Source organism: Hoplias malabaricus, chromosome X1 (genome assembly GCF_029633855.1).
Source record: "Hoplias malabaricus isolate fHopMal1 chromosome X1, fHopMal1.hap1, whole genome shotgun sequence".
Lineage (NCBI taxonomy): Eukaryota > Metazoa > Chordata > Actinopteri > Characiformes > Erythrinidae > Hoplias > Hoplias malabaricus.
In genome coordinates, this window is record NC_089818.1 from 18,633,294 (window position 1) to 18,655,607 (window position 22,314).

At 41.1% G+C, this 22,314-nt stretch overlaps 2 protein-coding genes across 2 annotated transcripts; one reads left to right on the forward strand and one right to left on the reverse strand.

The window, feature by feature from the left end:
• Positions 1-1,505: 1,505 nt before the first annotated feature.
• On the reverse strand, positions 1,506-7,110 carry LOC136675584 (pyroglutamyl-peptidase 1-like). The gene is made up of 5 exons (XM_066652214.1): positions 6,904-7,110; positions 5,309-5,361; positions 4,594-4,710; positions 4,064-4,296; positions 1,506-3,320 (listed from the first exon to the last, which is right to left on the reverse strand). The coding sequence occupies exons 1-5, from the start codon at positions 6,932-6,934 to the stop codon at positions 3,128-3,130; spliced, it is 627 nt and encodes a 208-aa protein (XP_066508311.1). The 5' UTR covers positions 6,935-7,110; the 3' UTR covers positions 1,506-3,127.
• A 7,879-nt stretch (positions 7,111-14,989) lies between these two features.
• On the forward strand, positions 14,990-18,104 carry LOC136675583 (transcription factor JunD-like). Its single transcript, XM_066652213.1, has one exon. The coding sequence runs from the start codon at positions 15,358-15,360 to the stop codon at positions 16,135-16,137; it is 780 nt and encodes a 259-aa protein (XP_066508310.1). The 5' UTR covers positions 14,990-15,357; the 3' UTR covers positions 16,138-18,104.
• Positions 18,105-22,314: the final 4,210 nt, after the last annotated feature.

Consider the following 22,314-nt stretch of genomic DNA (forward strand, 5'->3'; position numbering starts at 1 on the left):
CAATTTCTATTTACTAAAAAATACGGGTTACCGTTAAACACTCCTCCGGGGTAAAATAAAGTGTTTAACCTTCTTAACACGTCCTTGTGGTATTGTTTATAAGCTAGAAGAACAGAATAAGCATTCAAAGCATTAACACTTTTTTCACACATTCACACTGAATGAAAGCCAAGGTGTGGTTGCGTCTAAGCTATTTTTAAGAAGAGAAGTTTAGCATCTAAATGAAGACTATAAAATATTCTTATTACTCTTCTACCATAAATATTAAACTCATTTATCCAAATGTAGCTATAATTTAAAAGCAAAGTCAATCACACGTATGATTTCCAGGTTTATAAAATAGCACATAAAAATTCAGGCCATTATCAATTTTTATTTATTATTATTATTTTTTAATGGTCAATAATTTTAGCTATAAGTTGGTCTTCTGTAAACTACTGTGTCAGGAGGTCCTGTGTAACCAAAGACAAATGCCAATATATTTTTATTCGCAAGTTGACTACACAGGGACAACAAAACGCATTAATAAACACTGAAAAATATATTCATAATGCAACACTTCAGGATTTATGAACGGCTAATTCCAGGATCCATTTAATTAACGTAAAGAAACCTAATTCCCAAGTAATAGAACTTTTAAGTCAGCTTGTGTTGTGAAGAGTAGAATTATTACCGTTGTAAATTGAAGTTCCTTAATAAAAAAGCTGTAGTACTCATTATATAAGTGTTTTTATTCATTCATGTAGTAGATGAAGATTGGATCACATTTTTCACCTGCAGAAATCCAGATAATTGAGTGAAGCTTCTCACTCAGCTATACATGACTAACCACTCTACAGGTTAATCATGAAATGATGTGAAAAACTGTAGACAGACATCATAAAGTAGAGCAATCGGTTTCGCAGCACCTGACTGGTCCAGTGTTTATTTAAGGAAAAAAACAAATAAACAAACAAAAACAAACAAACAAAAAAACAATTAAATGATCCCACTTAAAGTGTTTCTTTTAACTCTAAGTTCCAGAAGTATTATATATTTATAAAATTTGATATCAGGCACACTACAGGCCTACAGTCCTGTCATACTGTCACTGTCTTTTCACATCCACGTACAGTACTGTGCAAAATCAGAGACCACCTTCCTTTGTTTCATTTTCAGTGAAAATGGGATTAAAAAAATTTAAGAAATCACAGAAAAACACACATCAAACAGAAAGTTACACACAAGCCTAAAGGGCTAAGCATAATGCACTTTTTTTAGTATTACTCTGCTCACACTGATTAAAGCGTCTTTTCTTTTTGGGAGGATTGCGGAGTTTTGGAAGAAAATCTGCAGAGAAATTTTCTCACAATTCCAAAGTTTAGTCTTTACAATGTGTGGATATTTATAGTCAGATTTTCATAAATCTTTAGAATTCTTATGCTTACCATTACTTTGCCTAATATTTTTATTACTATATTAGTAACCTATTTGCTATATATCTCCTGAAAATTAATAAGTTGTACTTAATGTCCAGTTTGGCTGGATATCAAGAAAGGAAAAGTATAAATGTTACTCAGAACTCTAGGCTGGTGTTCTTCTATTGCGTTACTGTCAGAGATCAAACAGTGATAACATGCTGTAGAATATGACCTAGAGACATCATCTCTGGAAATGTTCAGTGAGAGACGACAAAAAAAAGGACTATATGTGTTATATATTTTCAACCCTGATTTCACAGTATCATTTTTCACAGAAAGCTGTCTGACTGGGAAAATAGTCCTGAAGAGATAGCTGTTCATAATGTTGGCAGAAGACCTTGATATTCAGAAGGCAACAGTATTTTCAAAGTGTGTGCTTTGATTACAAATAACTATTTAGGTATCATTTGTAAAACATTATTTTTTTTTAAATGCTACAGCTACACTATAGACAGATATAATCATATTGTAATGTTAACATAGACTCTGTACAATCTAGTATTTCTGCCCTATGAGCAAGAGTACACAAACGTGTTAGGTTATTTAATCTAAATGCAACATTTTCTTTCACATTGTGTTAGCATTGCTACTAATATAGTATGCGGCGTGAAAACACCATGCCACACTTGTACAGCGGCTGTCATAAAACCTTTAATCTCCATATTTTCTCTCAAGGTTTAAGGGGACGTAGAATAGATTTGTACTTTTCAGAAAGTAGCACAGAGAATTTCACATATTTTCAAATTTTCTGCATAATCATTAAGTTGTAAACAAAACCACTTATACTAGGGGCATTTTTGTAATTACTGAGTATCTGTGACATCACAAAGCAGCTTATGCCAAAAAGACATGGACTTTATATGGACTTTATGGGGTACTTGAGGCTAGAGAACCAAGCATGGAACTGTAAGGTTCCTGACAGCAGAAGAAATGGGGGCAAATGATTGAAGAAACAGGGCGTTCACCTCCCTCAACATCCATGGCTGCCCTTAAGCAAGGCACCTAACCCCAAGGTATCCATGTGTGGGGTTGTGCTTGGTTCCCGTGTGTTTGTGTGTGTGGGTTCACTGCCACAGATGGGTTCAATACAGATAGTAAGTTTCTGAGTGGTAAAATAACATTAATCAAAAAATTTCTCCCAGAACCACAATCATCTATTATCAAGTAAAATTTTCAGCTAGCTTAGAGAGCACCTCTAATACCATTTCACTCTGAAATATATCATCATAAATTACTTCTAATTTTACTGGGTTTAAAACAACTGGTAATACAAGGTTTGGATTTGACAGCAAAAATATATGCAAAGAAGCTCAAAAATGTCCAGGTTGTGACTGGGGTATATTTAAAAGCTGCAGAGGAGTGAATGTTATATACATAATGTACGTGGGTTGAAAAGTTGTTCTGTTTCTCCATTCACGTTGATTCAAAAATTATTTTTATACATAGCACCGCATCTCAGCATCTTTTGATTACACCCCATAAAGTGCCGTTTGCCCTCATTTGGCCACAGCAACAGTAAGCTTCGGTGTGTGGGCTGTGTCAAAATCAACCCAGCACTCTCAATGTAGTGTGAGATATTGACATCAAACACAGTCGAACCTCCTGCCTGTGCACAGACACTACAGAGTGAGTGAGTGAGCTGTTTGGGACCCACCCTCATTGTTCCCTCATTGACTGTGCTGGCAAAGATGCTTCTCTGTATTGTGCTCCATCAGTTCCAGCATTTCCAGCACCACAGCTCTGAGAGCCTGGGCTAGTTTCTCTGCACTGTAGGGCTTCCCCAGAGGAGGCACGTGAACAAAGGCTGACCTGCCCTGACCCAGGTACAGAGATGTGTAATAGGTGTAGTCACACAGGTACCTGAGGAAAATAGAGCAGACATCAGATAGAGGTTCCAGACAGAGATGTGTGTCTGGAGCATTACAGCAGTAGATCAAAGAGAAAACATTATTTTTTTTTTAGTTTAACCTCTTAACCCTTTGACAGATTTGTCTAAGCAATTTGTTACTAAACTGCAGTGGTAATCTGCTTAGAAACAAGTGTTTGGCTAACCGATAAATAGTCTTTTTAGATAAAACAACACAGGTTAAATGCTTTTCATTACTGTTCAGTGGTGAAAGATTTCCAACCAATCAGACTCTGTAGTTAAAGCTGTTGTTTAAGAGGATATAATATGAGACAAATCACTTGTTCAGTACATGTTCATATTGAATTGAGGATCAGGAACCTACCAACCCATTCTCATTTGTGGTCATTTAAAAAAAGCCTAATAGATGATTTATTAAGATCCAGAGAACGGTGTTAAGAAAAGGGGTACAGTATCTCCACTTTAATTTTAATTATTAAGTAACTAATGCTATTTCTTTTACTACAATCACTGGTTTAGGAACACCTACTTTGTACTACAGTCTGTAATTGGAGAACTACAAAGAGCTCCTGTATGGACTGTGAAAATGATAAAATGGACAATGAGTTTAGATACAAGGTAGGTGTTCCTAATCCAGTGATCGTTCAGTGTATAAGATGTGTAGTTATAAGCATAAGGGAATTAAAGGTTGTGGATACAGTTTAAGAATTTAACAGCTTTGGCATTGACTCCATACCTGCCTGCGTCCTTCGAGACAGACACAGTGACTCCGAGGCCTGAGGAGTTGACTCTCTTACAGACAGAGTCCATGTCTATGACAGAGTGGATGCAGTCCGGTCCTCCCTCCATGCAGCACTGCGACTCAGGATAGAAGCTGCAGTTGTCACGGCGGCTGTAACCATGGTTATGCCCACATTTTTCGAGTGTTACCGTGGTAGCCATTCCAGAAACGCCGACATGTACGACTAACTTTGGAGCACAAAAGTGAGAGTTGGTAAAGTTAAAAATAGAAATGTATGCAGTGCGGTTCACGGGTATTTTTAGTTTTGTTTTTATAAATCATTTAGATTTGAAGTGGAACGCTATGAGACCAAAGTACAGAATACCAGCTTATAACAGTTTTCAAATATTTCCAGACTAAACATATCCTCCCTCTGCATAAACATGTCAGATAGATTAGGTATGTGAATGTGAAATCAATAGTTTGCCTATTGACAGAGTTAAATGCACTGAGTGAAAGTGTCCATCACATGGGTGGGCCGGCACCTTTGGGTGGTATTTTTTCCATAGCGATGGCAGAAGATTCTGGACGGCCTGGTACTCCACAGGAACCTCACTGATATGCAGGTCCACATGCTGCCCCAAACCCAGTTTCTCCAGCTCCTGAGGCCAACACAGACAAACACACATACAAACGCTTCAAAGAAGGCAGTAATATGCAAAATATTCAGACAATTTTCTGTAAGTTCTAAAATACTTGACACTGTAAACTGTCATTTGAGCAAAATATGCACGTCCCATCTGCATGTGTCACAATTACACAGAGTTTGCATGACAATGCATATTTTAAATTGTTCTACTTCTCTTCCTTACAACCCAGTTGCAAGCATTTTCTGCCACACAGACTTTATGTATGTATGTTTAAAATATAACTTACACCACATCCTATACCAGACATTTTAACTACCTTTACCCAGAGTGATCTGAAACAAATATTCACAAGTAAATACACGGTTTAAAAGAAAGGCCCCCTTGCCTTTTGTATCATCTTCATTTCTGGCCCGGTGAAAATATTATCTGGCAAACTTTAAAAACGATCTTGTTAAAGCAATTTAGCGCTACAAATAACCCTACAACCTCAGGGAAAAATAATCTAGAGTATATCTTTCTTATAGTATATGGGTCCAAGCTGCAGAAAGACACTTCTTGGTTCATAATACATGGTTCTTGAACACTGTTTACTTCTGCTGTTTCTTCATACCTTCACTGCTACCCAACTTGCATTAACAGCATGCTCTCCAAATGGCTCAAAACCTGCAAAAAATATGAGTTGTTGTTAGTGCTATACATTGAATCAAAGTTCAAGGGTTGTTGTCATATATACAGTAAAGAAAGGCTCTCACACTGAACTATATTTTAATCTGTATTTTTTTTCTTTAATCTTTCCCTAGCAATACAATACATTGAAGAGTATACATGAATGCAAGTACTCATAAACCTACATACAAAGGAGCTGTTAGAATGTAAATACTCAGAGAAGTGCATAAAAGTACTGATATGTACCGTGGAATTAGGAGGTTACATGCATTACCACAGAATGCGAGTACACATAAAATTAAGTACTTGTAGAATGTAGGTACTCCTAGAAGTACACATAAGTACTCATAGAATGTAAGCACACATCAGTACGTATATATAAGTACTTGTAGAATGGAAGTACTCATAAAAGTACCTGTAAATATTCATAGAATGTAATGCTCACAGTAGTGCAAGTGCAAGAGGATGGGCTAAAGGAGGCAAGGAATCCAGGGAAGCACTTTCACATTATGTTTTTGAGTGATCTTTAGAGAAGTGTCTTGCTCATTGTGTGCAAACTGATGTGTAAAAGTGCAAAGTTCAAAGTTCAGAAGCAGAAAATAAACCTTACAGACAGTATATTGTACACTGCCATAAACTCCAAAAACACACAACACGTTTTTTGGACATTTCTGTCCCCTTACAGTCTGCAGAGCGATATCTTAACCAGCCTCCAGCACAGATTTAATCAGTAACTTTTAATTGAACGAAGGTTAATCACATGAAGTGGTGTGGAATGATCTGCATGCCCCTGGCCAAATGATGTGCTTTGTTGATTTTCTAAGCATTTTCTGGTTGTTTACTGAATTTATTGTTTTTTTCTAAACTTCTACAACCACCGTAATGCACAATTAGATAAAAATGATAAATTACTGATCCCCAAACATAATTCCAGATGATACAATTACTGTATAGAACCTGCTTGTTGTGATGTGAGGGTCCTGAGTATTGAACCACATCCAACAAAGTATGCAGAGCAAATAATGTATTACAATCCGTAATTGTAGAACTACTAAGTTCACTTACATGGTGAGAAGAGCTGATAATGGGACAGTGAGTGTATAATGTCATTGTGTTAGCTGTCTTTCTGGTAGTGTACCTTTTACAGCAAATAAACCGACATTTTACATTTAAGTTTCTTCCCTGTAGAGGAGGTGTTAACTCATTTGGAAAATCGACAAAACACGGAACTGTTAATTCAACAACAGCAAGTGTCAGCAACTACAACTAATAAATCCGATTGATTTAAATATTTAAAGTGTAAATAAGGCTTTCTTTCTTCAGCAGTTCTTACAGCAAATCTCTACAATAATAATCCACGTACTTATGCTAAACCACAAAAAAAAAACCTCAGAAACAGCCAATGGCAGAGAGACAGTTGTCATTAAACTACCAGCTCCTCTGGAGAAAACAGAGCTGCACCAAGTCAGTCTTTTGTTTTCTCACTCAGCTCCTTTCAAGAGTTTCACGGGAAAACCCCAACAAAACTGCTGTCTTTACCGGTCACCACCACCGTCCTCTTCTCCGCCATGCCGCCGAGGTCTGCTCCGAGCCGCGGGGAGTTTATTTTTCAGAGAAAAGACAGCGGTTCATTAAGTTCAACAGAGAAGAGCAGCGGCGAAGCGAAGCTCTGTAAACAATACAACTCCCATCAACTCCTCCTGCTACTCTTCCTCCACACTCCGCCCCATAGAAGACACCACAGCAGCGCCCCCTGCGGCTCAGGCAGAGACACTACACCACATTACAGTATATAGCATTCCACAGTACGCTATACAACAATACACTATAATACACTAGACAACAATACACTACACCACACTCGACAACACAACAGTCCACTACACAACACTACACTATAATAAACTAGACAACAATACACTACACCACACTCGACAACACAACACTATAATACACTAGACAACAATACACTACACCACACAACAATACACTACAACAAACTCGACAACACAACAGTACACTACACAACACTACACTATAATACACTAGACAACAATACACTACACCACACTCGACAACACAACACTATAATACACTAGACAACAATACACTACACCACACAACAATACACTACAACAAACTCGACAACACAACAGTACACTACACAACACTACACTATAATACACTAGACAACAATACACTACACCACACAACAATACACTAAAACAAACTCGACAACACAACAGTACACTACACAACACTACACTATAATACACTAGACAACAATACACTACACCACACAACACTACACTATAATACACTAGACAACACTACACTATAATACACTAGACAACAATACACTACACCACACAGCACTACACTATAATACACTAGACAACAATACACTACAACAAACTCGACAACACAACAGTACACTACACGACACTACACTATGATACACTAGACAACACTACACTACACCACACTCGACAACACAACACTACACTATAATACACTAGACAACAATACACTACACCACACTCGACAACACAACAGTACACTACACAACACTACACCATAATACACTAGACAACAATACACTACACCAAACAACACTACACTATAATACACTAGACAACAATACACTACACCACACTCGACAACACAACAGTCCACTACACAACACTACACTATAATACACTAGACAACAATACACTACACCACACAACAATACACTACAACAAACTCGACAACACAACAGTACACTACACAACCCCACACCATAATACACTAGACAGCAATACACTACAACAAACTCGACAACACAACAGTGCACTACACAACACTACACTATAATACACTAGACAACAATACACTACACCACACAACAATACACTACAACAAACTCGACAACACAACAGTACACTACACAACACTACACTATAATACACTAGACAACAATACACTACACCACACAACAATACACTACAACAAACTCGACAACACAACAGTACACTACACAACACTACACTATAATACACTAGACAACAATACACTACACCACACAACACTACACTATAATACACTAGACAACACTACACTATAATACACTAGACAACAATACACTACACCACACAGCACTACACTATAATACACTAGACAACAATACACTACAACAAACTCGACAACACAACAGTACACTACACGACACTACACTATGATACACTAGACAACACTACACTACACCACACTCGACAACACAACACTACACTATAATACACTAGACAACAATACACTACACCACACTCGACAACACAACAGTACACTACACAACACTACACCATAATACACTAGACAACAATACACTACACCAAACAACACTACACTATAATACACTAGACAACAATACACTACACCACACTCGACAACACAACAGTACACTACACAACACTACACCATAATACACTAGACAACAATACACTACACCAAACAACACTACACTATAATACACTAGACAACAATACACCACATCATTTAACAATAAATGGTCAAAATTAAGCCCCTTTCACATGCACAGTAACCCCAGAACGTCCCTGGACTTTACCCAGATGAGATGCATATGTAAAGTTAATTGTCCGTAACATTTGTCTCTGACATAACTTTAACCCAAAACACACCTAACAGCCACTCAAGGAGAGTAATGACACTACACTTCATTTTAGTGTATTACGCTGCACTATACTGTGAACTATAAAACAAAATTCTACACTACGCTACACCACCCCACAGCACACGGCACCACATGGCTTCCCCTGCAGCATAAGCAGAGACACTACACTACTAGTAAATTATATCTTACAACACTGAACCCCACAGTACACTACTCTACACTGCCCCCAAACATCCATCCATCCATCCATTATCTGTAACCGCTTATCCAATTTAGGGTCGCGGGGGGTCCAGAGCCTACCTGGAATCATCGGGCGCAAGGCGGGAATACACCCTGGAGGGGGCGGCAGTCCTTCACAGGGCAACACAGACACACACACATTCACTCACACACTCACACCTACGCACACTTTCGAGTCACCAATCCACCTGCAACGTGTGTTTTTGGACTGTGGGAGGAAACCGGAGCACCCGGAGGAAACCCACGCGGACACGGGGAGAACACACCAACTCCTCCCAGACAGTCACCCGGAGCGGGAATCGAACCCACAACCTCCAGGCCCCTGGAGCTGTGTGACTGCGACACTACCTGCTGCGCCTGCCCCCAAACACCTATCACAATATGTATCAGGCAGAGACACTACACTACACAACATTAAAGCAGCCTTGTCCTAATGGTTAGAGGACGGGGCTTGGTACCGGAAGGTTCATTCCCCAGGACCGGTGGGAACATCCATGGCTGAAGTGCCCTTGAGCAAGGCACTGAACCCCCAAATGCTCCCCGGGCGCCGGAGATGGCTGCCGATCGCTCTGGGTGTGTGTTCACAGCCCCTAGTGCACTAGTGTGTGTATGTGTTCGCTGCCACTGATGGGTTAAATGCGGAAGATACGATTCCTTGTACGTTGTAGAATGACAAATAATTGCACACATACTATATACTACACAACTGTACCACAACAACAGCTGCTGCAGCTCAGGAAACGACACATCAGTATATTAAAATACACTGGAACAAAAAAAAAAAAGCTGTTTAATTCTACACTATCACTGAGGTGGTACCCTCAAGGTTACATATTCTATAGCTTTAATTAGGGAACTTAGTTGTACCTTATTCTATTTTACTTGTAGATTTTACAATTGTGTTGATTTCATACTCACCATTTTATCTCCAGGACTAATATCCATCCATCCATTATCTGTAACCGCTTATCCAGTTCAGGGTCACGGTGGGTCCAGAGCCTACTTGGAATCATTGGGCGCAAGGCATGAATACACCTGGAGGGGGCGCCGGTCCTTCACAGGGCAACACACACACACACACACACATTCATTCACACACTCACACCTACGGACACTTTTGAGTCGCCAATCCACCTACCAACGTGTGTTTTTAGACTGTGGGAGGAAACTGGAGCACCCGGAGGAAACCCACGCGGACACAGGGAGAACACAGGACTAATATTATGTTCTTTATTTTACACAGTTCTGTGATGAAAGAGAATTTAATGTACATTTAGGGAACACGAGTGGACTTTCAAACAACTGCTGTGCCTTTAATAGTATGTTTACATTGTTTGAACGTTTAAAGGTACATTTTCACTGTTTGTACCTTTAGTGACCAATAACGTACCTCTGACATACCTTTATCTGACAGGGTAAGAGACACCGAGAGATTGTATAACTGTGTTTGTTCCATAAAACTACAAATCCAAGAAGCTGACCCCAGCGGATAACAAACAGGAAAACGTAGATATGGCCCTGTTAATACTTACCCAGAGGCTAACATTACAGGGAGCTAAATTTGCATATTCCTTGCTTAGATTTCAGAGGTCATATCATGAAGGAAAGCTATTCTATAGAAGTAATTAAAAGTTATTTTTCCATAGGCCACTGATCTTATCGGTGTTAATGAGCAAATATATTTTGGTGGGCGTCATTAGAAGATAAACAAAAACAAATGACCTACGTGGGAATGCAGCTGAAATAAAATGTCAGCAGGAACATAGAGAACTGTTTATTCTAGCTAGAATGATTGGCAATAAATATCCCTCAGCTCCTTCCAACCACAAATCTGAAAAACATGCAACGACCTGATGTGAGTGGCAGAGGCAGATCATCAAAATCATGAGCCGCTGGCCCAGAGCTCTAATGACAACACTCAGCAGAGATCTGGTTCTAACTTGTTTGTGTTTGCTGGTCTCCGGAGCCCCGTGGCCCTGTGTAAATTCATTTTTTAGGGAAATGGCTTCCCATTGTGGTATTCACAGAATATAATCACCTCTGTGCTTTTTGGCCTCAGGCCTTGTGTGTGTGTATGTGTGAGTCATTTTGAAAACTGGCGAAAAAAAGTGGGGCCATAAGCTCAGAGGGGGCCAGGGAGAGGGCTAACAGTGTTACACTGAACACTTTGGTTTCATCCAGCTGCAGACACAAGGTCTAATGGAAACAGGCTGTTGACTCTGACCTGCAGGATTAAAGGCATACTTTAGGTTTGTAAAACTAGTTTCTATCTGAAGCATCTGCAGTATGCAATTACCACAGGCATAACATTTGAAATGGTTCCTCAAGCTTAGGAAAGTAACAGGAAACATACTACAGAGTGGCACAGATGTCAAAGTGTTTGGCCAAGAATCAGAGTTTGATTTCCAGTGATGCCTCATCTACTGATTTTGAGAGTTCAAGAGAGCACCACTGGCCTTGTGTTGTATCTCCACCTTAATCAGTCATCGTGTTAGCTACCACAACTGAAATTAGTTGCTGATAGTGACAGAGGCTGATAGCAGATAGTGGTTTCTTCTAAGCATTTTCAGCAGCTGCTCTATGATTGTGTTAGCAGCAGATTCTAGAAGCAGTAGTTGGTTGGTGGATTCCGGTATCTCAAATGAAGCAAGTGCTAGCCTTTGACCTGCTAGCTTAAAACACAACCGTGAAACTGGGGAGAACAAGCTAACAGGTGTAGTTAGCAAAGACAAAACTAAGCAGAAAATTGGATGAAGTAATAATAATAATAATCATAATAAGAAAAGGTTTAACTTGAAATTCACAGACAGATAAACGTAGCGTATACTTCCAGTTTTCAATGTAATCTCCATCTCACTTGTAGTATCTTAATGTTTTGGTTCATCAGTGTACATATTGTGACATTAAGTGTCATCATGCATGAACAGACTTTCACTATCTGGGCATCGGAACTGCTGCATTTTTATATTTCGAAACCGTTCCTCTGTTCCCTTTTTCCCCTTACACCTACGCACTATAATTTCCAAGGCTAAAATGATGCCAGCGGGGGGAAAAATATCAGTTTTCTGCCACCTACACATCCTCTTTCTCTACAGTCTCCCACATCCTCTGCTCCTGTCCTCCTTCCCCCTCCTCCTCCCTCTTCCTTTCATCTCTCCCTCCTCCGCACCATTCACCTGCTTTCCCTGCGTCAGACCCCATGTCAGCATTACCATAGCAACAGATGATGCTGGCACCTCTCGGTTGCAGACGGTCCACGGACGTCACTGTTTCCTGACGTCACATCAGCCCCCTCCTCCCGCCCTCCACTACTTTCCCCGACTGCACGGTTATTTATGGAAACTGAAAGAGGCAAGCACGGCAAGCAGTGTGATTCATTCACATCTTCAAGGTGTCATGGCTGAGTCCCCATTGATAAATATCAGTAGGTGTGTTTCAGTTTCTGCACCTGCAAATATGGGAAATTTGATGCCCCAGGCGAACTCTAGCCACACAGATTTTTATCGTTAATAGAAAGTAAACAGTCAAGGAGGGGAAAAATATACACATGTATTTTGTTAAATGGAAAACTGCACCAAATCCATTAACTAAATATAATATCAGACTTTTTCACCTCTGCTGCAACACACTGATATAGCTGCTGCACAGCTCTCGGGTCTCGGGAGTTCAGTGTATTCTCCCCGTGTCTTTTGTCTGTGAATACAGGTTTGACTGGAAAGGATTGGAGCTTGATTTTCTCCTATCTCTCAGAGACGACAGCATTAAGTGCTGTTCACCTGGCGATAGCACATATGATGCTCCCACTGAAAGTGACACTAAATGTCTGTAAAAAATGTAATGTCAAGGTTGTGGAACATTTGTTCATTTATTCATGTTCTGTAACTGCTTCATTGTAATCAGGGCTCTGGTGGGTCTGGAACATTCCTGGAATCATTGGGCGCAATGCAGGACATCACACGGTGCAATTATATATATATGTCTTTGTCTATATCTCATTTTAATTTATTAATGCAATTAGTAGTGATAATTCTCTTTAAAACATGTGTAAATGTTTTGCCAGCACTGTAATGAATACTACTGAGATTATTCTTCCTTACATTTCATTTTAATAACTATCACATTCACACAGTGGAAGAGCTATAAGATTCCACCTAAACATGCTACGTCTGACAGGTGTAAAGTTCAGATTAAACCTAATGCTAAAATGTATGGGTGCTAATTGTAAAGCCTCCTAAACTGCAAGTGTTGTATGATTTGTTCTGGATCACAAACTCACTCCAACTAATCCCAGATGTAGAGCTCCATCACTCCAGAGAACACAGTTGCACTGCTCCACAGCCCAGTGCTGGGATAGGGGTGGGGCTACTCTTCTAGCCCATGCTTGGTATTGAGAATGGCAGATTCTCCAGAGCATTTCACTCTACTGGCAATTCCACTGAAGGCTGATGTCAGGAATAGGTAGGTGTTAATGTAGCTATTAACAGATCAATTTGGGTTTTCGTGTGCACTTGTGTTCTTAGAAATGAAACCATTGTGGGGAGTTTAGTTTCAGACGCCTAAAACCTTCACAATTATGGAATAAGTGTAACATTTCCAACCAGACAACTCTTTCTGCCCTTCCTTCTCTCTCCTCCGCCACTTTATGTGCCTCCTCCCCCTCTCTTTTCATTTGCAGACGTCCAAAAACCTCCACATGTTGGAATATAGGAACGTTTCCATCCAGACATGGTTTCTCGCCCCTCCTACCTAGTGATGAGCCATTTGCGAACGAGTCGATTCTTTGAATCGATTCTTTTATTATATTACGTGTTGTGTTAATTTAATTCAGCTTTACTCCAAATTAAGTATGCAAGTTACATTTTATGTAGCTATAATTCTTGAATTGTGTTGCAAACCTGACACTTTCATGCATTTTTCTATTTTACAGCATTCAAAGGATTTGACCTATTCTCTCTAGCGAGGCTAACAAAGTGCTTGTTTAGTCTTTCACCATTTCAAGGCTTCACTACTGCAGCTCCCTTCTAGTTGGTCTTCCTATGCATACCATCAGGCCCTTGCAACTGACCCAGAATGGAGCCGCATAATTTGCTGCTGTTGTTGCTACTCAGCACTGCATAACTGCGCTAGGTAACATCTGGATACAGGCAGGAAACCTTCTCCCTTGATTTAAAGAAAGTGCTGTATTGCTTTCTGCAACTATACGTGGAGCCCAGAAGCAAAAATACAAAATCTTACATAGTTTTACTTTCAACATACTAATTTACTTACTGTATTGGGATATGTCTCAGTCAGTACAGAATCATCTGAAATGAAGTCATCAAAGCCATATGGTTATGTGTGTGTGTGTGTTAGTTTTACCATTGTAGGTTGTTAATAGTTTTACAAACTTCAAAAACAACAACCTGCAGCGCTACAACAAGCAGGAGCTGAAAGAATCTATTCTTATTGATGAGCCGAGTCAATCGATCCGACACACTGGAAAAAAAGTGTACCTTTTAGCGCTAGCCCCACCCTCGCGCGTTCTACGTTCCTTTATGACATCACCCCACAATGCCCCGCACTGTTTTGAAGTTTGTGCCCGTCTCCGTAGCGACGGGACTCGAGCCACGCCCTCTTAGGCAAATGAGGCGGGAGGAAAACGTCATCTTGGTCCAATCTGCGCGCTCCGAAGTGACATAATGGAAATTTTTTTCTCGTGAACGAGAAAAACTTGCAAATGCCTTATTTTTCCGCCCAGGCTGAGAGCGAGGAGACGGCGGAGAGAGCAGCGCGTCTCAGTGAACACGAGCCAGTCACGAACCGAGTGAAAGGACGGGGAAAGGAGCTTCGAAAGGTTTGTTTTCAAGCCGGAGAGAAGGAAGGCAGAAACTCGTTTCTGTTCCAGTTTTGTAATGTTTGTGCCGTTCTCTGACTCGGAGAAGGCTAAATGGACAACGAGCTCATTTCCCCGCTTCTGAGGAAGTCCAGTGGGGAATAAAAACAAACCCTCCGTCCAGGAGAGCTTCTGAGAGATACACGGAGGGTTAAAGGGAGGAGGAGAGGGACACCCCAAAGACCACAACAAAGACACACGACGCGCCGAAATGAAGAAAGAAATGAGCCTAAACGCGGACGAGCAGAGCGCTGGCTCCGAGCTGAAGCCCGAGCTTAGGGACGGCGAGGCCATGCTCGCTTCCGCAGAACTGGGGCTTCTGAAACTCGCATCCCCGGAGCTGGAGCGGCTCATAGCACAGTCCACGACGCCCACGCCACCGCAGTTCCCGTACAGCAACGTTAACAAACCCGTCAGCGACGAGCAGGAGTTCGCCGAGGGCTTCGTGAAGGCTCTAGAGGATCTCCACAAGCAGAACCAGCTAAACGGAGCCGGCGCGCTAGGCGGGAGGCTGCTAACGAGCAGCGCGGGCTTGGACCTGCCCGTGTACACGAACTTGAGCACGTACGGCACGACGGTGAACTACAGCACGGACACAATCCCGTTCCCCCCGCCACCGCATCAACCTCCACCTCCACCGCCGCCGGCCCCATCCGCCGAGCCGCTGAAGGACGAGCCGCAGACGGTTCCTGACGTGCAGAGTTTCGGGGAAAGCCCGCCGCTGTCACCCATCGACATGGACACTCAGGAGCGCATCAAGGCCGAGCGCAAAAAGCTGCGCAACCGCATCGCTGCGTCCAAGTGCCGCAAGCGCAAGCTGGAGCGTATTTCGCGACTCGAGGACAAGGTGAAGACGCTAAAGAGCCAGAACACGGAGCTCGCGTCCACCGCCAGTGTCCTCCGCGAGCAGGTGGCGCAGCTCAAGCAGAGGGTCCTGAACCACGTCAATAACGGCTGCCAGCTGCTGCCCACCCAGGTTCAGGCTTACTGATCTACTGACTTACAGCAGAAAGACACGGGCTCCCAGAGCCACTACCAAAAAACTGAGGGGGCACTTTTAGGGTGGGATCCAGGTTTGGGGGCTTCAGGTGACATGAGGCTGTGTGGATTGGGGGGGGCATGTTCAGCAGAAGCTTGGGTACTTTTGGTCAAATTTCATGTTTTATTGATCCTTTTAAGTGAAAGTAAGGGAACACGTACTTTGCAGAGAATACACTTCCATTTTTAGGTCCTTTTTGTTTAACCAACAGGATATAAATATTAAATATGCCATAAATATGACTTTTATCTTTTGTTTTATTTAAGGGAACAGTGTAATATATTTACATTAAAATTACAGCTTCAAAACCATTGTGATGCATCACTGTAACAGGGAGAATATAGCATCTGCCCTAGCTACTCTGGGCTCAGCATTGCAGAAACTGCACTATGTCATTTTTGGAGGAGGGTAGGAAAGCACCCCTCCATGGATTTCAGTACAGTGCTGTAAAAATGAAACACATTAAAGGGAGGCCCAAGAGCAACATTAATTCATTGTCTGCAAACACTTATCCAGTTCAGGGTCACGGTGGGTCTGGAGCCCACCCGGAATCACTGGGCACAAGGCAGGAACACACCCTGGAGGGGGCTCCAGTCCTAGGGCCTAATATACACAAAATGTCCATTACAGTGTGGTGGAATGAGTCCTCTTTATAAGCTGTGGACTTACTTTCATTTCACCAAAACAGAACATGACATCTGACTAGGTGTACCCAAACTATTGTACATGATTGTATGCCAGTGGTAAAGCCAATCTTTTTCTCAGTTTCACATAAAACTCCTCACTGAAGCTCAATCTCGAATGACCTGTGTAGAGCACTGTGTTGACTATGAAATAACTAAGCTTCTTTAACCAAATAGTGGTTTATACCTAATTCTGTGCATCCGTAGTAAAATGGCATGTGTTGTTGATTTTACATGTAAAAAAACATTAGTAACATACCATCCACAGCTAACAAACATAAACATAACCGTGACTTCATCTCAACTAGTTCTATTGATCTGTAGAGATTACAAATTGGAAAAATATGAAACCTCACATGTTTTCCCCCAATAGGATAAATTCAGCCGGTGAACTACATATTAAAATCAACAACATGTCATCTGACCAGGAGCGCCCAAACATTTTACACAGCAACCCACTAAAAATGACTTTGCAAACTCTGTCTGAATCTAAAATGACTTCCTTAACCATATGTAGGTCATGAAATAAGTGCACTTAAGTAGTGCACACTATGTGTAATAGAAAGCCATATGTATACAGCAAAAGCTGAATGACATACCATATGTCGTTAACTAACATGTAGTTAGTGTAGTAGTCACTGTATGATTACTTATGTAGTGCACTACCTAGGGAATAGGGAGCATTGAGAAAGAATAGTAAGCATCAGCTGAAACTGGACTAAAACAAGAGCTTCAGAATATGACCCATTTTGTTTCCAGATGGCCCAGGATGTCCAAACCCACCCTATTTTGGTGCTGATGTAAAAATGGGTTTTTACTATGTTTACACGGTTTTGTAGCAATTGATTTTGGATTTATATGGACCCTCTGTTGGAAAGAACACTACTCTGACTTTCAAACCTCTTTGGGACACAGGAGGACGACTAAAAACAGCAGTGTTTTGCATGATCTCTGCGAGACAAGCTCAATGGGTGCAACCAAACACAGATTGTCATGCATGCACTCCTCATGTGTAAAGCCTTATTTGTCTATGAGCACTTATTACCCAATGACCTTATCTATTTTGTATACAGCTATTCACACAATGTCTTATATTCTCTTATGTCGATTGTGAACTGTTCGGTGTTTGTTCTTTTTTCTTTTTTTTATCCTGGAGTCACTTGTTTTTAAATGTTTTCAATTTTAGAAATCGTCACGTCTGTGTATTGTGAGTTTACGAGTGTGTAATAAAAGTGTTACTACATTTGTTCAATTGATTTATTTGTTGACTGCTTTTCAGATATGGCCACAAAGCTGAGCAGAGTCACTTGGGCACAGTTTTAGTGTTTTTCACAGAGAAGACGCTGGCTAGATTAAAGTGGAAGTGCTCATAATTCTTAAACAAACTCACTGTCATTTTACTGGTGAAAACAACAGCTGTGAATATGACAACTACTTTAGCATGTCATTACAGAAAAGAAGGACACCTGGAGGCTGTGAGTGGTACAGCGTTAATGCTCTATGTTGTGCCTTAGTGAGAAACCCAACAATGAGAATCAGCTAAAATGCTAGTATCTACTAATCACAAGCTTTTGGATTGAAACCTGTCTGAGGCTGATGACAATATGAATGCTGTAGACAAACACTGAAAGAACAGCACTGTACTGAGATTTTGTAGTGCACTTATTTTAGCCCCTTCCTGGATCAGGGCCTTGTCGTGGCAGAAGGGCTTGTGTGGTCTCATGACCTCCAGGGCTATGTCGTCGGGAGCTGTTAGCTCCCAGTAGGGTCTCCCATGTCAAACAGATCTGGAGTGAAGATACAGACAAACATGATCCAAAAGCATCCCTATGAGTACACATTAAAACTCAGTGTACCCTGCCCGGGAGTGGGTTACCGGGACCTACCCTTGGAGCCAGGCCTGGGGGTAGTGTCCGACGGCGAGCGCCTGGTGGCTGGGCAGCCCACGTAACCCTGCCGGGCTCAGCCCGAAATGGCAACGTGGGATGATCATGTGGGCGTGCGGTGCAATGTCCCCCTGTTGCCATCATGACCCTGAAATGGAAAAGCGGAAAAGAAAATGAGATGAGATGAGACTTATTTTAGCACTGAACATTAAGATGTATATCATAGTGACAACATTGTTCCTGAGAATCACAAGTAAAGCTGCTTTGCTCTGTAAGGCTTAGAAGTTAAATGTTTCAAAGATATGGAGAACACGGAACCCCTAACAACCATGCAATACTGGGCAACCACCAAACCTGTCCGAGTGTCATCTTTGAAAAACAGGAGAAACTCAAGATCCTTACTGGCTTCAGATGTGAAAAAATCAACAGGTGTTTCTGTCTGTACTTCCACTGTGAGTTCAGATCTCAATACTCTGTGTCCAAAATGATGTGCAGCTGTCAAGAAACTGTTACTAAGAATAGTGAATGGAGGCTTTAATAAAGGCAAAGTGTGGACACTGAATACTGAAAAAAGATGATACTATTTGTAGTCCTTGTGGCTTCTGTGTAATTGTCTGAAACTGAAAGATGCTTAAAGCTAAGAGTAACATACTCAGGTAGAAGCTTGTTGTCCTCTTAGCAGGCTAGCAAAGATGACACGGAAGGGAAGAAAACAAAAATGTTCAAAATGTACAGGCCATTCATGGTATTGTAAAAGCTTTATAAGGTACAGTATGCGGTCTGAGCTAGATGCCTTATTTGTGGGCTGGCGCAAAGCCTCCATAATATGCGGGTGTGACATAGAGTAGCAGAAATTTAAGAGGCTGTAATTATAAAGTGGCATATATACATAGCTACAAAGCCACTTATACGTGTCCTAAAGCAGGCAGGCACATTAGTGAGTCCAGAATATTCAGTAGAAGATGCAAAAACAGCACTGACTGTTGGTTACGGTCTGTTTTGCTAGCTAAAACATGTAGGACCCTGTGGTGAACCATGACAATAAGAACCTGATAAATGTTAAAACTACTGCCTCTATGGTTATGCTAATCTGCTAGCATCTCTACGGGAATTCAAGTAGTATGTTAGCATGATTTATATTAGCATTTTGGCATTCCATTCTAGATGCAACGTGAAATTTTGAAGATTGTAAAATTCAAGAATTGTTTTCAATGAACAGAATTAAAATATATTTTATATAAAGCAGTTTAAAAGTGACTTGAGAGCTTTAGCACAGAGACACTGTCATTTTTTTTTTCAAACAACTGAATGAAATACACTGGCTAACATTCATATTTCAAGTCAGTCTGTACAACCTCTATTTTTTTTTTCTTTGCAAAACTGGTTCTACCCATTCCATTTTCAGTTCCAAAATATGTTGTTGGTTAACCTGGTAGGCCTTCAATGCAGCTACTGAATGCCTGGAAGGCCCCGAGAGCTTCCCGCTGGTATTCTCATGTGGACAGAACTTGTTCTGGGTCATTTTTAACACTATTTATTAGAATGTCATGGTTATTATTTCCAACACTGCACCATCAGCTAAAAAGCTTTGTATGTTCTGCATTGAATTGGGAGCGAACATAATTTTAGAAATGGTTAAAAGTCATTACAATTGAAAATTATAAAAAGTATGATGTTTTTATTAAATCTGATTAATATAACACAGACAATGAATTATTAAGGTAAAATTTACAATAAAATTTATTTATTTACATTTTTAATTTTTTTAAGCCTGTCTGTAACCACAGCTCTGTCCAGTAGAGGGAGACACATCACAGAGCCTGGTCCAACAGCTACAGAAAGCTTCCATTTCACAAAGTGGTGCCCAGCGAATTAGTACTTTTTTTCTGTGTGGCATTTAATCAAGCTCCACATCCATTTCTGCCAGTGTTACACCTAATGACTAATAATGAGCCCGCCTGCCGGCACCTCTAACATGCGCTTCATCAATTCCCCTGTGGAGCATTAGCTGTTGGGACCCTTTAATAGCATTTCTGACATGTCTGCCCTGCTGACCTTAACTGGCTCTATTGTTATCCTCAGAAAGCCTAGGGTTAATTAAAACCCCACCGAGTCCGGCTGTGGTGACTCAGGGCTATTTGTGGCCCTGCATGAACTGTACAAATGACTGAAAAGGGGTCAGATGTTATTTTAGCTGGACTCTGTGCATTCTCTGTTTCCATGGAAATGTTCAATCTCAGTCTGTTATCTGGACTGCCTGCTCTTGTTAGACCAAATTGGAGCATTATTTCAGCATGAAGAAACGGCATATTCAAATAGCATGATTACCCATGAAGGACACGAGTTTGCGATCTGTTATCTTTGCTAATGGGCTATATGATATCATACAAGATACACTACATGGCCAAACATTACTGGACACCTGCTCATTCAGTATTAAGGGTAAAAACAGGTATTTTATCCCACCACTGCTCTTCTGGGCTTTAGACTATATGTTGGAACATTTCTGTGAGGACTTCATAGCAATCAGCTATTCGGTCTTGATTATAAACATCACTCCAGCTCCCTCATTCCATAGAACACACTTCCCCTGTCCCCCAGCCCATTGCCTATGGCCATTATACCTTTCTAGCTGACATATAGCATTGAGCATGGTGACCTCAGACTCATGTAGAGGTGCTCCAGAGAATTCCATTTCCTTTCATGCTTCTTTGTGGAGATTATAGTGGGTGTACACAATGAATGAACATCACAAAATACTAACACTTGGACGTACAGCACATTTGAGCAACTGTGTGGGAGGTTTGGTCCTCACGCTAAGCTAATGGCATGCTTTTGGCCACCTAAGGCTCAACCACAAATAGCACATGATGCATGTTTTGCACAGACACTAATTTTAAACAATGGATTGACCCACCGCACACAATAGAAGGTCAAATAAACAGCCGAAAGGCAATAAAAGAATGGCTTTTTGAATGGAGTGAATACTGATAGAAACAATACATTATTTTAGAACAAAATGACATTGGACTTGTGCTTTATTCATTGAAATAGCCTATCCCACAGTAAACAATGCTATGTATGAGCTACAGTGCCCTCGGTTGCCCATAGATAACCTAATTTCTGGCCCCCTGTCCCTGCCAAACTGGACGTAAACACTTACAAAAGTGTCTGAAGAATCTATTTGCCATTCCGCATATGACTGTGCATAAAAGAAACCGTCCAGACTGAATGAAAGTGGAATATCTGTCAGATGGATTTAGCCGTGGCTGGGCTGACGTGGCCTATCTAAGTGCTCTCTCCTCCAGCAGAACAATAGGACGCCTTCAGCTGCATAACCCACCAACTGGAGAGTAGCAATTGTCATAGACCTTATCATTAGAGGAAGACTTGCTTTGGCCTAAATGACTGAGCTCTGCTGTCGGCGCTTATTTGAGATGTATACTGCTTATTTATAGTATACTGAGACGCTGGTGCTGTCGTCCCGCCGCTTCTCGCGATCACTCAGGTTTGTTGACGGTGGAGCGGAGGGATGCCAGTGTTTCAGGATGCTCCCGTGT